A 15,851-nucleotide genomic window follows, 5' to 3' on the forward strand; every position below is an offset into this window, starting at 1 on the left:
TGTATAGTAAAGTGGCAGGCTTCAAACATGGCTTTTTCTAAAACAAATAATGAAAGATAAGAAAGAGTTGTTTTGGTTGTCTCCTCTGGGAGACGGCCCTGACCAATCAGTATGGGGCTTGTGGCTGACAAAATAGTTTTGTTTATCTTACTCCAACTGTGGACCCTAACATTGGAGGCTTGTCCAAGATCAAACAACGATGACTCAGTCACTAAATGTGAGTCACTAAATGTGACTCAGTCACAAAGCTGCCTTGGTCCCCTGAATATACACTCGGACCCTCTCAAGGTGGCTGGAGGCTTAAAGGGAAAAGAGCTCTAGTGAGGGCTCAAGAGGAAGAAACTGGACACAGTATTATTCTCCAGGACCGGAGGCTGAGTGGGGATGTCCCCACTCCTCATACTAGAGAAGATGAGTTTAACCACCATCACCCCTTTCTAATGATGGGAATTGGCTGGGAAGAAAAGAATGGCCATTTTAAAACCCAATCCAAGCGAGCTAGAGTATGTGTGATTTTGAAAACATGATGAATTTGTCCTATCAGTGATTAAATATTGGATTTTGCTCACCCATTCCCCCTGGTAACCTAGAGAACTTATTGTCTTGTGCAAATGTAGGAACTGCTGATGACTAAAAAAAATTGGGCAGAAAATGTTGCAAATTATTGTGGTTAGCATTTTTGGACAATATTATTAATTTTGTGAGTCCATGATACTGTTAAGATTACTCAATTCTATGTCAATTTTGTCACATAAAACTAAATGTTGGGCTTAAGATAACCTTAACTGTGAAAATCTCAATGGTACTTGACTGTGAATATCTAAAATATGTAAAATCTATAGAACTTGTTTAAAGGTCTTTAATAAGTACCATAAAGTACAATTTGGTTCAAGTTTCCCTCCTAGAGCCTTAATGCTGGGTTCTAGGCTGCTAACTTGGGAATCTGGCATTCCCTGGGGGTGGAGGACACAAAAAAAGGCAAGGAAAGAGGCAAGAGAACAGAGCCAATAATGGCCCTGTCCACAAAAGGAGCCATATCCTGAGGCTAAGGCTGGAGGTGTCAGAGTTTGGGGGGTGTGTTTACTTTGCAGAAAACCAGAACTGTCTCAGTCTAAATATCAGGAGGGCCTTTAGTTCAATGAGGAAGCTACTCTCCTCGCGACTCTCCAGACCAGGGGGGTACACCAGGCTTCCCTGGTCGTCCCTGCTACCTCCCGGGACGTCTCCCAGGGTGATCGGACGGTGGACACCCGGACACGTCTGTCTTTATCCACGAAGCCTCAGACTTGCTGAGCGTCCGTAAAACCGAAACTGCGATCGCGCCAGACCTCAGAGAAAAGTACAGCCAGAAGCAAACGAACCCAGACTAAGTAGACTAACACAGACACAGACACAAAAGCTCACCTCCAAGTGGGTCTGGGGTCTCTGGGTGGTCGCAAATCTCCCGGCTGAGCCCCCAAATGAAAGAACTCCCCCGTAGGAGAACTCCGCTCCAGGCTCAGGATATGCACGCACCCACAGAGACTCGGAGACCAGACTTGCTGCAATAACACGAGGGATTTTAATATTTCAGCATGCTGAGACCGAATCTCATAACTCAGGACCGAGTAGGGGAGATTCGGCCCCCCTTTAGCATTCAGCAAAGCTTTTATAGGGTAAAAAAGGCCATACATATCATGAAAACACACCTGCCAGGAAGGAGGCATCTCTCCTTATCTCCCGCCACAGAAGAAGTTATGCGTCAGAGCCCAGGAAGGAGGCATTTTGTTTACCCTGTGTAACAGATGGGGCAGTGTTTGCCCCTGGGATCATGTGCGTATCTTTGTCCTTCCCCTGACGGCATATGCCTATTTTAAAGTGAGTTAGGGTCTTCTGTGAATTGTGGCTTTGGTTAGTTCAAAGGAAGGGGAGTTTTTAGGGAGTGGGGAAGTGGAAAGGTTCCCAGGGAGCTTAAATGAAGTGTAAATTAGGGAAGTCAGGACGCTTAGGGAGTTAGCTTAGCGGGGAGCTCTCTTTAGGGACTTAAATGAAGTGTAAATTAGGGAAGTCAGGGCGCTTAGGGAGTTAGCTTAGCTGGGAGCTCTCTTTAGGGAAGTGCAAGTTAGGGAGGTCAGGGCGCCTAGTTTTTTCTTCTATTTGCTATTTTCCAGTTCTTACTTATATTTATTATTTTTTCTTCACACCTTTTCAGTTTACTTTGCAGAAAACCAGAACTGTCTCAGTCTAAATATCAGGAGGGCCTTTAAGTGAATGCACCCAGACATGCTTCTCAGTAGGGAAGTATCAGTTAAGGCAAATAAATAGGAGGGAGCCAGCAATCCAACATTGCCTAAGGTACTAGATTTTAGGTACTTGATGGTAAGCCACATCAGCAAGCATGGAATAGAAGAGAACCTAGGATCAGGCTTCCCCAGAAATTGCCAAAGATGATTGATTATGCATACATCTAGAGCACTCTCTGGACTCTTTAACAGAAGTGGCCCAGCAGAACAGGAGGAGTTTGGACTTAAGGTTCTTAAAACAAGGTAGATAGTTATGGCCTAAGGAAAGTAGATAAGGGTCATTTAGGGGATGCTGCAGCAGGTGAAGACCAGGAGCAGAAAGATTCCACCTCCCAGTATGAACAGTGTTTCACTCAATCACCCTGGATAACTATCCTGGGTATGCCCTGGATATGTCACCATTTATTTTTTTGTGATTCTCTAAATAGATTCTTACATTACTATTTTCCTCACCCACTTTATTCAGGCAAGCTTAGGTGCAATTAAGATGCTTGTGCTAAGGTCCCAGTATGTGCCCATAAGCAGGGACAGAGATTTGACTCAGGTCCATAAGAATAGGAGGGAATGTGGGGCCATGGGTTCTTAACAAGGAAGGATGCCACTTTGTAAGGACATGTTGTAAACCACATTTTAGACTTCTCTTTCTCAAATCTAAGTTTCCATTAACATCACCCAAGCTATCAGGTAGCCTCTTTTGAAAGGAAACAAAAAAGTAGTATGAGGGTAACCTCAACAATATCCAAACATTTTAAAGATCACAGAAGCTAGAACCTCCTTATATCCCCTCCCTATATAAACCAGTTTATGACCTGGTGGGGTCGTCTCCTCTGGGAGATGGCCCTGACCAGTTGGTATAGAACTTGTAGCTGGCATAATGAAGTTTGTTTAGCTTTAAAAAAAAGACATTTTAAAAAACTACCCATTTGGCCTCAAAAATCAAGTAATTTGAAATTTTCTTAACTAAAGTGATGAAAGACCTCTATATAAAGATGTAGAATGGTTTTCTTTGTGCAATTTAAGTGGACAGGAAGCAATCTGATGTACCTATAAGAGAAACATGCCTTTACTATGTTTGAAAAAATTGTGTTCAATAAATAATTGAAAAAATCCTTTTGATTTCCAACTAAATTAAAAATAGACAAAACTGTAAACTTTCATAGATGCCTTATCATATCATTCATACTATTTTCTTGTTCATAGTGATTAAATACCATCTAAATAATTTTGAGCTAGCTCCCACACTAAGATACCCAAAGTATCATTCAGTCTGGCTTTTCTGCTAAGTTTAAATAAAGTAAAAATATGGCGTAAAATAAGAAAGATGGTTAGGGAACTTTGATATTCTAAGGGATGGCATAAGAAATCATTTTAAAAGTCATTTTACTGGGTCCAGAGAGATAGCACAGCAGTGTTTGCCTTGCAAGCAGCCGATCCAGGACCAAAGGTGGTTGGTTCGAATCCCAGTGTCCAATATGGTCCCCCGTGCCTGCCAAGAGCTATTTCTGAGCAGACAGCCAGGAGTAACCCCTGAGTGCCACCAGGTGTGGCCCAAAAAAAAAAAGTCATTTTACTGGTTTCCATGTTGTTATTCAAGAAACTGTTATATAGCTTCTGTGTTAATGTGCCAGAGAAAACAAACACAAATTTAAAAGTAAACATATAAGATAAAATAATATTTATATTCACTATGTGCATGTAGTCAATACAATACTTAACAAGACCCTCTAAACTCTCTTAAGCATTTCCAAAGGAATGCTAGATCTTAGTTAGTAATTATCTATTTTTGGCCAATTATGGATATCTACACTGAAGTCAACTACTCCTCAAAACAATAAAGAGATGAACCCCTGAAGACTTTCATGACTCATAATTTTATATTTCACTTCCCTTTAGTAAATTAAGTCACAAACACCACACAATGGACTTTGAATGTGATTATATATCAATGTTCAGAGACTTCCAAGATAAAGTATATGGAAGTATCAAAAGAGGGTGGAGTGATCATAAACATGACATTTCCAAAATAGGTCAAAAATATTCAATCTGATTTAATTTTTTTCAGCCTTTGGTTAGCTGTGAAAAATTTTAATAGACATGGGTCCATTAAGGCCAATATAGATTATAATAATAAAACCCCATCACATCAGGGAATTTTATAATTTCATTCTTTATGATATTTTTGATTTTATAAAATACATTATCAGGCAATCAACATCCAAATTATAAAATATTGGGAATAAATTATAAAAGTACATCCATTTATTTGCTCAAAATTTCTACATAATTAATCACTGGCAGGCTGTGTCTCAACATGTGGTCTGTCATCAGGAATGCTCTGTGTAGAGCTGCAGAGACAATACAGTGGATGAGACACTTGCTTTGCATGCAGTCAACTTGGACTCAATCACTGATGTTACATGTGGTGCCCTGAGCCTCACTAGGAGTGATCCCTAACCAAAGAGCCAGAACTGAGCACTAAGCAGAGCCAAAGGTGACCCAACCATTCACCCCAATAAACAGAATTTCTATATGCACTTGACAAGTATATATAAGTATTTTTGTGGTTGAAGAGCCCTACTGATGTTTATTAAGCCAAAGGTGCAAGGGACCATGTGATACCAGAGATTGAACCAGAGATTTGACACAAGCAAGGCATGCCATCCCAGTTCCTTCAGCCACCTAATTTCTAGTCACTTTGTTCATTCCTAGAATGAGATCCTATTCTTTATTTGTGGGTGCTGTTTCCTACTGATAATTTTCTGATTTAAATTTTTATTTAATTAAAGAATAATGGTTGACACCGGCCCAGTGGGGCTCAGCTGTGAAAGACTGTGAGTGTGACCTGTCTATGTCTGTCTACTGTCCTCTTGCGTGAAACTCTTGCGAGTGGGGCAAAAAGAGCCTCCAGAAACCTCGCTCGCCCAGACGCCATTTTCAGGGAGGGACTTCAGAGCATAAAAACCGGCTAACCTTTGCAAAAGCTGGCTCCCTGTGTGTGACACCAGGTGGGGAAAATCCGCAAAAGTACACCGGCCCAGTGGGGCTCAGCTGTGAAAGACTGTGAGTGTGACCTGTCTATGTCTGTCTACTGTCCTCTTGCGTGAAACTCTTGCGAGTGGGGCAAAAAGAGCTTCCAGAAACCTCGCTCGCCCAGACGCCATTTTCAGGGAGGGACTTCAGAGCATAAAAACCGGCTAACCTTTGCAAAAGCTGGCTCCCTGTGTGTGACACCAGGCGGGGAAAATCCGCAAAAGTACACCGGCCCAGTGGGGCTCAGCTGTGAAAGACTGTGAGTGTGACCTGTCTATGTCTGTCTACTGTCCTCTTGCGTGAAACTCTTGCGAGTGGGGCAAAAAGAGGCTCAGAGGAGCACGGCCGCTCCGCTTCGCTACGCGGCCGTGCACTCTTTCTAAGGAAAGAACTCCATTGCAACAAGAAGGAAAAATCACACTAAGAACGGCGCTATATCACAGAAGCAAACATTTCTCTCTGGACTGTCTTCTCTGTTGCATGCTCGGGCCTAAGATTTGTCCCAGTGTGAGGCTTCATCCACGGAGGACTCCCCTCCCTTAGAGGCAAGTCAGCCCATCCAGAAAGGGAGGAGCCAGAGGAGTGTGCTGCCTACATCATATAGACAATGAATACCACTACAACACGTAGAAAAACCCACAATACAAGTGTGACAATGGGGAAACAACGCAGGCCAGCATCAGACATAGAGAATGAAGATGACAATTCTGAGGACCAGATAATGACTGAACAACTAATCAACCTCTCAGATAAGGACTTTAGACTAGCAATATGGAAGGTGCTCAACAGACTCCAAGAAACCATGGATCGAGTTGAACAGAACACTAATAAGAACCAAAAAAATATGAAAGCAGAAATGACAAAACTCCAAACTGAAATAACATGTCAACTAACAGGACTGAAAAAGTCAGTAAACGAAGTGAATGACAAAATGGATAAGCTCTGGGACAGGGTATCAGAAGCTGAGAATAGACTTGGTGCTGTGGAAGATGAGATACATAACAATTCCATACAGCAGGAGAGATTGGACAAAAAACTTAAAGCAAATGAGCAGACAATGGAAAAATTAGTCAAAGAATGGGAACAGACGAAAATAGAAGTCTATGATAAGATCAACAGAAACAACTTAAGAATCATTGGAGTCCCAGAGACCCAGGAAGAAAATTTCCAGGAAGAATCAATGGTCAAGAACATCATTAAAGAGAAACTTCCAGAGCTAAAGAATATATGTGATCAAATCCTGCATGCCCGAAGAGTACCAACCAAAAGAGACCCCAGAAAAACCACCCCAAGACACATCCTAGTCACAATGACAAATCCCACAGATAGAGACAGAATTCTGAAAACAGCAAGATCAAAAGGGGAAATCATGTTCAAGCAAGCTTCCCTGAGATTTACAGCAGACCTGTCACCAGAAACGCTCAATGCCAGAAAGCAGTGGTGGGATATTGTGACAAGACTGAATGAAATGAATGCTTCACCCAGAATACTATACCCAGCAAAACTCACTTTCCGGTTTGATAGAAGAATACATGGTTTCACAGACAAAAAACAGCTCAGAAACTTCACAGACACAAAACCAGTCTTAAGAGAAAAACTGAAAGACCTAATCTAAGACAAGACTACCCAAAAGACACACCAAATTTTGAAATAAAGATGGCGTTAAATCCCAGGACAATTCTTTCTCTCAACGTCAATGGACTAAATGCACCAGTTAAGAGACACAGAGTGGCTAAATGGATCAAAAAACTCAATCCAACCTTCTGCTGCCTACAAGAAACGCACCTGAATAGTCAGAACAAACATAGACTCAAAATAAAAGGCTGGAGAAAAGTTATCCAAGCAAACAACACCCATAAAAAAGCTGGAGTGGCCATACTAATATCAGATAATGCAAACTTTATACTCAGGAAGGTTGTAAGGGACAAAGACGGACATTTTATATTAATCAAGGGGTACGTAGAGCAGGAAGAATTCACTCTCCTAAACATATATGCACCGAATGAGGGGCCAGCAAAATATTTAATACAACTGTTGACAAATCTGAAAAATAATATCAACAACAACACAATAATTGTGGGGGAACTTAACACGGCTTTGTCAACACTGGATAGGTCAACCAGACTGAAACCCAACAAGAATATACTAGACCTGAGGAGAGAAATGGAAGAAAGAGGCCTAGTGGATATATATAGGACACTCCATCCCCAGAAACCTGGATACACATTCTTCTCCAATGTACATGGGACATTCTCCAGGATAGACTACATGCTGGCACATAAAACATACCTCCATAAGATCAAGAGGATAGAAATTTTGCAGACTACCTTCGCTGACCACAAGGCTCTGAAATTATTTGTGAACTCCAAAGGGACTCAGAAGAAACACTTTAACACCTGGAAGTTAAACAGCCTCATGCTCAATAACCAGTGGGTCCGAGATGAAATCAAGGAGGAAATAAAAAGGTTCCTGGAAACAAATGACAATAAAGACACAAACTCTCAGAACTTATGGGACACAGCAAAAGCAGTACTGAGAGGAAAATTTATAGCTTTGCAAGCACACATCAGGAAGGAAGAAGGAGCTTACCTGAGTAGCTTAATGACACAGCTAATAGAACTAGAAAATGCTCAACAAAAGGACCCAAGAATAGGAAGACAGAAGGAAATAACCAAGCTGAGAGCAGAAATCAACGAAGTGGAAACTCAAAAAACAATCCGAAAGATCAACAAAAGCAGAAGTTGGTTCTTTGAACAAATAAACAAGATTGATAGACCACTGGCAAACCTAACAAAGAAAGAGAGAGAGAGAGAAACTTGATAACTCGTATCAGGAATGAAAAAGGAGAGATCACTACTGATATGACAGAGATTCAAAGGGTAATCAGAAACTACTTTGAAAAACTCTACGCCACTAAAAATGAGAACCTGGAAGAAATGGATAAATTCTTGGACTCTTATAATCTTCCACGGTTGAAGGAAGAGGATGTAGCATATCTAAACACCCCCATCACCATTGATGAAATTAAAACAGTAATCAAATGTCTGCCGAAAAACAAAAGCCCAGGTCCAGATGGATTCACTAATGAATTCTATCAAACTTTCCAAGAGGAACTACTGCCAATCTTGGCAAGACTCTTTCATGAAATTGAACAAACAGAAACACTTCCAAATAGCTTTTATGAAGCCAACATCACCTTGATACCTAAACCAGACAGAGACGCTACCAAAAAGAAAATTACAGACCAATATCACTGATGAATGCAGATGCAAAGATCCTCAACAAAATCCTGGCAAATAGGATTCAATGCCTCGTTAAGAAGATCATCCACTACGATCAAGTAGGTTTCATCCCAGGAATGCAAGGCTGGTTTAACATCTGTAAATCTATCAACATAATACACAACATCAATAACAAGAAAAATAAAAACCACATGATCATATCAATAGATGCAGAGAAAGCATTTGATAAGGTCCAACACCCATTCTTGATCAAAACTCTCAGCAAGATGGGAATGGAGGGAACCTTTCTCAATATAGTGAAGGCCATCTACCACAAGCCAGTGGCAAATATTATCCTCAATAGAGAAAAACTGAAAGCCTTCCCTCTAAATTCTGGCACAAGACAAGGCTGTCCTCTCTCACCACTCCTATTCAACATAGCACTGGAAGTACTTGCTATAGCGATTAGGCAAGAAAAGGATATCAAGGGAATCCAGATAGGAAAGGAAGAAGTCAAGCTCTCACTGCTTGCAGATGACATGATACTCTACTTAGAAAACCCTAAAGACTCTATCAAAAAGCTTCTAGAAACAATAGACTCATATAGCAAGGTGGCAGGCTACAAAATTAACACACAAAAATCAATGGCCTTTCTATATACCAATAGTAATAAGGATGAAATGGACATTAAGAAAACAACCCCATTCACAATAGTACCACACAAACTCAAATATCTTGGAATCAACTTGACTAAATATGTGAAGGACCTATACAAAGAAAACTATAAAACTCTGCTCCAAGAAATAAGAGAGGACACACGGAAATGGAAACACATACCCTGCTCATGGATTGGCAGGATTAACATCATCAAAATGTCAATACTCCCCAAGGCATTATACAGATTTAATGCCATCCCTCTAAAGATACCCATGACATTCTTCAAAGAAGTGGATCAGACACTTTTGAAATTCATTTGGAACAATAAACACCCTCGAATAGCTAAAGCAATCATTGGGAAAAAGAATATGGGAGGAATTACTTTTCCCAACTTTAAACTGTACTACAAAGCAACAATTATCAAAACAGCATGGTATTGGAATAAGGATAGGTCCTCAGATCAGTGGAATAGGCTTGAATACTCAGAAAATGTTCCCCAGAGATACAACCATCTAATTTTTGATAAAGGAGCAGGAAATCCTAAATGGAGCAGGGAAAGCCTCTTCAACAAGTAGTGTTGGCACAATTGGATAGCCACTTGCAAAAAATTAAACTTAGACCCCCAACTAACATCATGTACAAAGGTAAAATCCAAATGGATTAAAGACCTCGATATCAGCCCCAAAACCATAAGATATATAGAACAGCACATAGGCAAAACACTCCAGGACATTACAGGCATCTTCAAGGAGGAAACTGCACTCTCCAAGCAAGTGAAAACAGAGATTAACAGATGGGAATATATTAAGTTGAGAAGCTTCTGCACCTCAAAGGAAATAGTGCCCAGGATACAAGAGCCACCCACTGAGTGGGAGAAACTATTCACCCAATACCCATCAGATAAGGGGCTAATCTCCAAAATATACAAGGCACTGACAGAACTTTACAAGAAAAAAACATCTAACCCCATCAAAAAATGGGGAGAAGAAATGAACAGACACTTTGACAAAGAAGAAATACGCATGGCCAAAAGACACATGAAAAAATGTTCCACATCACTAATCATCAGGGAGATGCAAATCAAAACAACGATGAGATACCAGCTCACACCCCAGAGAATGGCACACATCACAAAGAATGAGAATAAACAGTGTTGGCGGGGATGTGGAGAGAAAAGAACTCTTATCCACTGCTGGTGGGAATGCTGTCTAGTTCAACCTTTATGGAAAGCGATATGGAGATTCCTCCAAAAACTGGAAATCGAGCTCCCATACGATCCAGCTATACCACTCCTAGGAATATACCCTAGGAACACAAAAATACAATACAAAAACCCCTTCCTTACACCTATATTCATTGCAGCTCTATTTACCATAGCAAGACTCTGGAAACAACCAAGATGCCCTTCAACAGACGAATGGCTAAAGAAACTGTGGTACATATACACAATGGAATATTATGCAGCTGTCAGGAGAGATGAAGTCATGAAATTTTCCTATACATGGATGTACATGGAATCTATTATGCTGAGTGAAATAAGTCAGAGAGAGAGAGAAAAACGCAGAATGGTCTCACTCATCTATGGGTTTTAAGAAAAATGAAAGACACCCTTGTAATAATAATTTTCAGACACAAAAGAGAAAAGAGCTGGAAGTTCCAGCTCACCTCAGGAAGCTCACCACAAAGAGTGATGAGTTTAGTTAGAGAAATAACTACATTTTGAACTGTCCTAATATTGAGAATGTATGAGGGAAATGTAGAGCCTGTTTAGGGTACAGGCGGGGGTTGGGGGGGGAGGAGGGAGATTTGGGACTTGGGTGATGGGAATGTTGCACTGGTGATGGGTGGTGTTCCTTTTATGACTGAAACCCAAACACAATCATGTATGTAATCAAGGTGTTTAAATAAAAAAAATTAAAAAAAAAAAGAATAATGGTTAACAAAGTTATTGGTAGTTGAGTTTTAGGCATATAATTCAACACCAATCCCACCACAGTGTCACATCCCACCAGCAGTGTTCCCATAATCCATCACAACCCACCTACCCAACCAACTGTCCCCACCCCCTTCCTGCTACCTTGGAAGACACATTAAATTTCTTTGGTTTCATATTAGTTCTCATGATATCATTGTTACTAAATCTGTGCTTTGGATAAATGTGTGTGTGTGTGTGTGTGTGTCTCCACTCTCCCACACCTCCAAATATAACTGAAACCCAGATCTCTGTTTCCTCATAACTTTCCCTTCTTAACTTCTTCCTTCCCTCATTGATTTATTTTCTTCTCTGCCCTTTTCCTATCTAGGATCTGGAATCAAAAGTGATATAGCCTTTTATTATATTTCCTAATACAACTGTTGCTATATGTTCCCTTTAAACTTTTTTAAATGATATTCTTATTCTACACCAAGAATCCATTTTCTAAAACTACGATCTAACCAGCCACATTTGGTCATCATTTAAAAATGTTTTGTTTTTTTTTTTTTTTTGGTCTACACCCGGTGGTACTCAGGGGTTACTCCTGGCTGTCTGCTCAGAAATAGCTCCTGGCAGGCACGGGGACCATATGGGACACCGGGATTCGAACCAACCACCTTAGGTCCTGGATCGGCTGCTTGCAAGGCAAACACCCCTGTGCTATCTCTCCGGGCCCTAAATTTTTTTTAAATGTTATTCTCTCCTAATAATCCATTTTCTGCCCTCCCTCCTTTCTTTCTTCCCTTCTTCGTCCTTCAATTCACTTCTTCCTCCCTCCCTCCTTTCCTTCCTTGCATCCTTCCTTGCATCCTCCATTTCTACCTTATTTCTTTTCCCCTTACCACCCTACCTCCTTTATTCTTTCCTCTTTTTCCTTCCTCTGTCCTTCCTTCCTTCAACCCTCCCTTCTTTCCTCCCTCCTTTCTTGCATCCTTAATCCATTCCTAACTTCCTCCTTCCCTCCCTCCCTCTTTTCATCTTCATTCCATTTCTTCCTTCCTCCTCCCTTCCTCCTTTTTCCTCCCTTTCTCCCTTCCTTCCAAAAAAAAAGACAAAAAAGAAAAGAATAGAAAAGAAAAAGAATCCATTTTCTAAGTCATATGCCTTGTGGGGGGGGGACTTTCTAATCTACTATCAGTGGGAAAATTATTTTATAAAATCCAATGATAATTTCACCCTCAGAATACAATACACATTACAACCAAAACAACTTTATTTGAGGCTTTCGATTTTTTTTTTTGAATTTTGGGCAACACCTGATGGTGCTTAAGGGTTACTCTGTGCTCAGAGATAACTCATGGCAGTGCTTGGGAGACTATCTGACAAGCAAGAAATCAAAGAAGATTGACTTCTTAAGGCAAGAACCCTACCTGTGGTTCTATCATGCTGTCCCCTGTCATGAGGCTTTATGTAAAAAAATCTTAAAAATCATAACCACTTAAAAGATTAAGAGATAAACTCTCACTATATATGTATATATAGTGAGAGTTTATCTATCTATCTATATGGCAAATTAATATATGGCAAGTTTATATATATATATATATATATATATATATATATATATATATGGCAAATTAAAGCATGTCAGCTGATCACCACAAAGAGTGATGAGTGCTGTTAGAGAAATAACTACATTGAGAACTATCCTAACAATGTGAATGAATGAGGGAAGTAGAAAGCCTGTCTCGAGTACAGGTATGGGTGGGGTGGGAAGGAGGGAGATTTGGGACACTGGTGTTGGGAATGTTACACTGGTGAAGGGGGTGTTCTTTACATGGCTAAAATCATACAACTACAATCATATTTGTAATCACGGTGTTTAAATAAAGATAATTTAAAACAAATAAAAAAGCATGTCAGCTGAAAAGAATATCTGTGAAAAGTCTAAGCAACAAAACTACTTCATAAAAAATATTCTTAAACCACATGAAGATGTCTGTATTTCTATTTCTTAAGTAATACATATAGAAAATGTGTACACTTGATCTATTGTTTGTTGACAAAAATTTTTCTTTTTCTTAGTCAACACTGACTTTTATCCTCAAGCACCATAATAAATGATTCCATTTTTAATATTGCACACTTCCACTGGTTTCTCTCTAAAATTATCTTCCTTGGGCTCACAGTTTGCTAAACAGAAAAAAAAGGTCTTTGTAATATTAAGGGGAAAATGATAGATATTCTAAAAGATACCTACCTTGGGTCCAGTGATATGCATCAGTCCAGAAACAGCAGAAGCAATAGCATCATAGCCAGCACGCTGGGAAAGTGGACCTGTCTGACCATACCCTAAAACAACATTAAGAATAGATATAATCAGCACTGAACAGGGAGACTAAATCTTGTAGCATTTTACCACTGTAAGATCAATACTATCATTTAAAGATGTCAATAAATATTAAATATTATTTTAAAAATATTAAAATAGTGAAGTTATATGACTAATAGTCATTTTAAACTAAATTTCATAGATATATACCACATATTTTCCGGCATATGAGACGATCGGGTGTATAAGATGACCCCCTAATTTTAGACTTCCTCTCTGACTCTGGCCAATCTGAGCAGACTTTTTACAGTGAAGATTTGGGAACAGAACATTGTATGATTTGCATGCATAAAAAGCCTGCTTGGATTGGCTGAGTTAGAGAGGCAGTCCGAGCAGCCTTGCAGTGATTGTTGCAAAATCGAGTTGGAAAATTCGTTTCATGGTAATATTCAGACGATTTTCGTTTAGCAGCATATTGAAATGTTTTTTGGGATATACTCAGTGTATAAGACAACCCCTAATTTTCGGTTGACTTTTTTTCATTTCAAAAGTTGTCTTAAATGCCGGAAAATACGATATATAAATTTTATATATAAATATATATTAAAAATATAAGTATATAATATAAAAATATATTTATATATATAAGTATTTGTAAGTTCCAAAGTGTTTTGATGTGTTTTTATTTGGTTAGAAATCAAAAATTGAAAAAATTGCATAGAAATGCAAATGTCTGAATTCTCTTTAAGATCAAAATATATATTCAAAACTAAGTGTATATTCTCATTTGACACTAATTAATTAGTCCTAAATAAAAGCTCTTTGAATTCTCCAAATTATCAGTTTATCAAATCTTGTTTGTTTGTTTGTTTGTTGTGTTTTGGGGCTACACCCGGCGGTGCTCAGGGGTTACTCCTGGCTGTCTGCTCAGGAATAGCTCCTGGCAGGCACGGGGGACACCAGGATTCGAAACAACCACCTTAGGTCTTGGATCGGCTGCTTGCAAGGCAAACACTGCTGTGCTATCTCTCCGGGCCATATCAAATCTTTTTTGCTGTTGTTTTTGTTTTTGGATCACACCTGGTGGTGTTCAGGGGTTACTCTGGTCAATATTCTTGTAAAAGGAAGGAAGGAAGGAAGGAAGGAAGGAAGGAAGGAAGGAAGGAAGGAAGGAAGGAAGGAAGGAAGGAAGGAAGGAAGGAAGAGAAGGAAGGAGAAAGGGAGGGAAAGGAGGGAGAAAGGGAGGGAAAGGGAGGGAGGAAAGAAAGAAGGAAGAAAAGTAAGGAAGGAAAGGAAAGAAAGAAATAAAGAAAGAGAAGAAAGAAAGAAAGAAAGAAGAAAAAAAAAGAAGAGAAAGAAAGAAAAGAAAGAAAAAAGAAAAAAAGAAGAAGAAAGAAAGAAAGAAAGAAAGAAAGAAAGAAAGAAAGAAAGAAAGAAAGAAAGAAAGAAAGAAAGAAAGAAAGAAAGAAAGAAAAAGAAAGAAAGAAATACAGACCAATATCTTTGATAAATACATATGCAAATACAACTAACAATTCCTCAAAAATATCAGATATCATGCCAAGTAGTATTCATCCCAGGCATACAAGGATTGTATAACATATGCAAGTCAATCAATATAATATACCCTATCAATAAAAGAAAAAATATATATCATCATATAAATAGATGCAGAGAAAACATTAGACGAAATCCAGCAACCATTTATAATAAAAAAAATTCTCAACAAGATGGAAATTGAAGAAACTTTCCTCAATATAATCAAATATTATACTAAATGGGGGGAAACTAAAATCCTTTCCTCTAAGGCCGGTCTTCAAACTACGGCCCACAGGCCACATGCAGTCCGCAGAGGAGTCTGATCTGGCCCACCAGCAGTGAGTGCTGTTTGGTTGCCAAGATACCTGCCAGCATATATACTCAGTGTCACAGTTTCTCAGGGATGACGTCAACCGCCTCCGCCCATGGCATGTTGTGTGCTCGGAGGGTGGGCGTGAGGGCGGTGTTGAGAGGTACACTGATGCGCCCTTGCACCTGGCGCTTGGCGCACACATTGCTGATGATGTCACTGGAGGGTGCCGGACACCACTTGGCGAGGAGTACAACATGGGGGTGACTATATGATGTAAAAAGGGGCCTGCTCCACCCCCAGGCAACGTGGTGTCTGTGTGCTGTGCCTGCCTATCAGTGAGGTTTTCCTCCACTCCCTCCACTGCCAAAGGTCAGTCAAAAGTGCCATAGAAATAAATTTTTCCCAGATGGGGGGTTCTGCCCGATTGAGTTGTAGGTGACTCATATGAAAATAATTCCCCTTTGGGGGTGTGAGGCATTCAGTGCGGAAATCAAAGTTAGGGGGTGGGCGGTGGTTGGGAGGTTAGGGGTTTGTTGCTGAATTGCCCATGTGGAAAATTAGG

At 39.9% G+C, this 15,851-nt stretch overlaps 1 protein-coding gene across 2 annotated transcripts in view; it reads right to left on the minus strand.

The window, feature by feature from the left end:
- Positions 1–15,851, minus strand: part of SUGCT (succinyl-CoA:glutarate-CoA transferase) — a 1,072,384-nt gene that overhangs the window by 964,141 nt on the left and 92,392 nt on the right. For both annotated transcript variants that reach the window (XM_049781877.1, XM_049781876.1), the window contains exon 7: positions 13,366–13,457. In XM_049781877.1, the coding sequence (XP_049637834.1) occupies positions 13,366–13,457 (92 nt within the window). The remainder of the gene's footprint in view (positions 1–13,365; positions 13,458–15,851) is intronic.

Source organism: Suncus etruscus, chromosome 10, assembly GCF_024139225.1.
Source record: "Suncus etruscus isolate mSunEtr1 chromosome 10, mSunEtr1.pri.cur, whole genome shotgun sequence".
NCBI lineage: Eukaryota > Metazoa > Chordata > Mammalia > Eulipotyphla > Soricidae > Suncus > Suncus etruscus.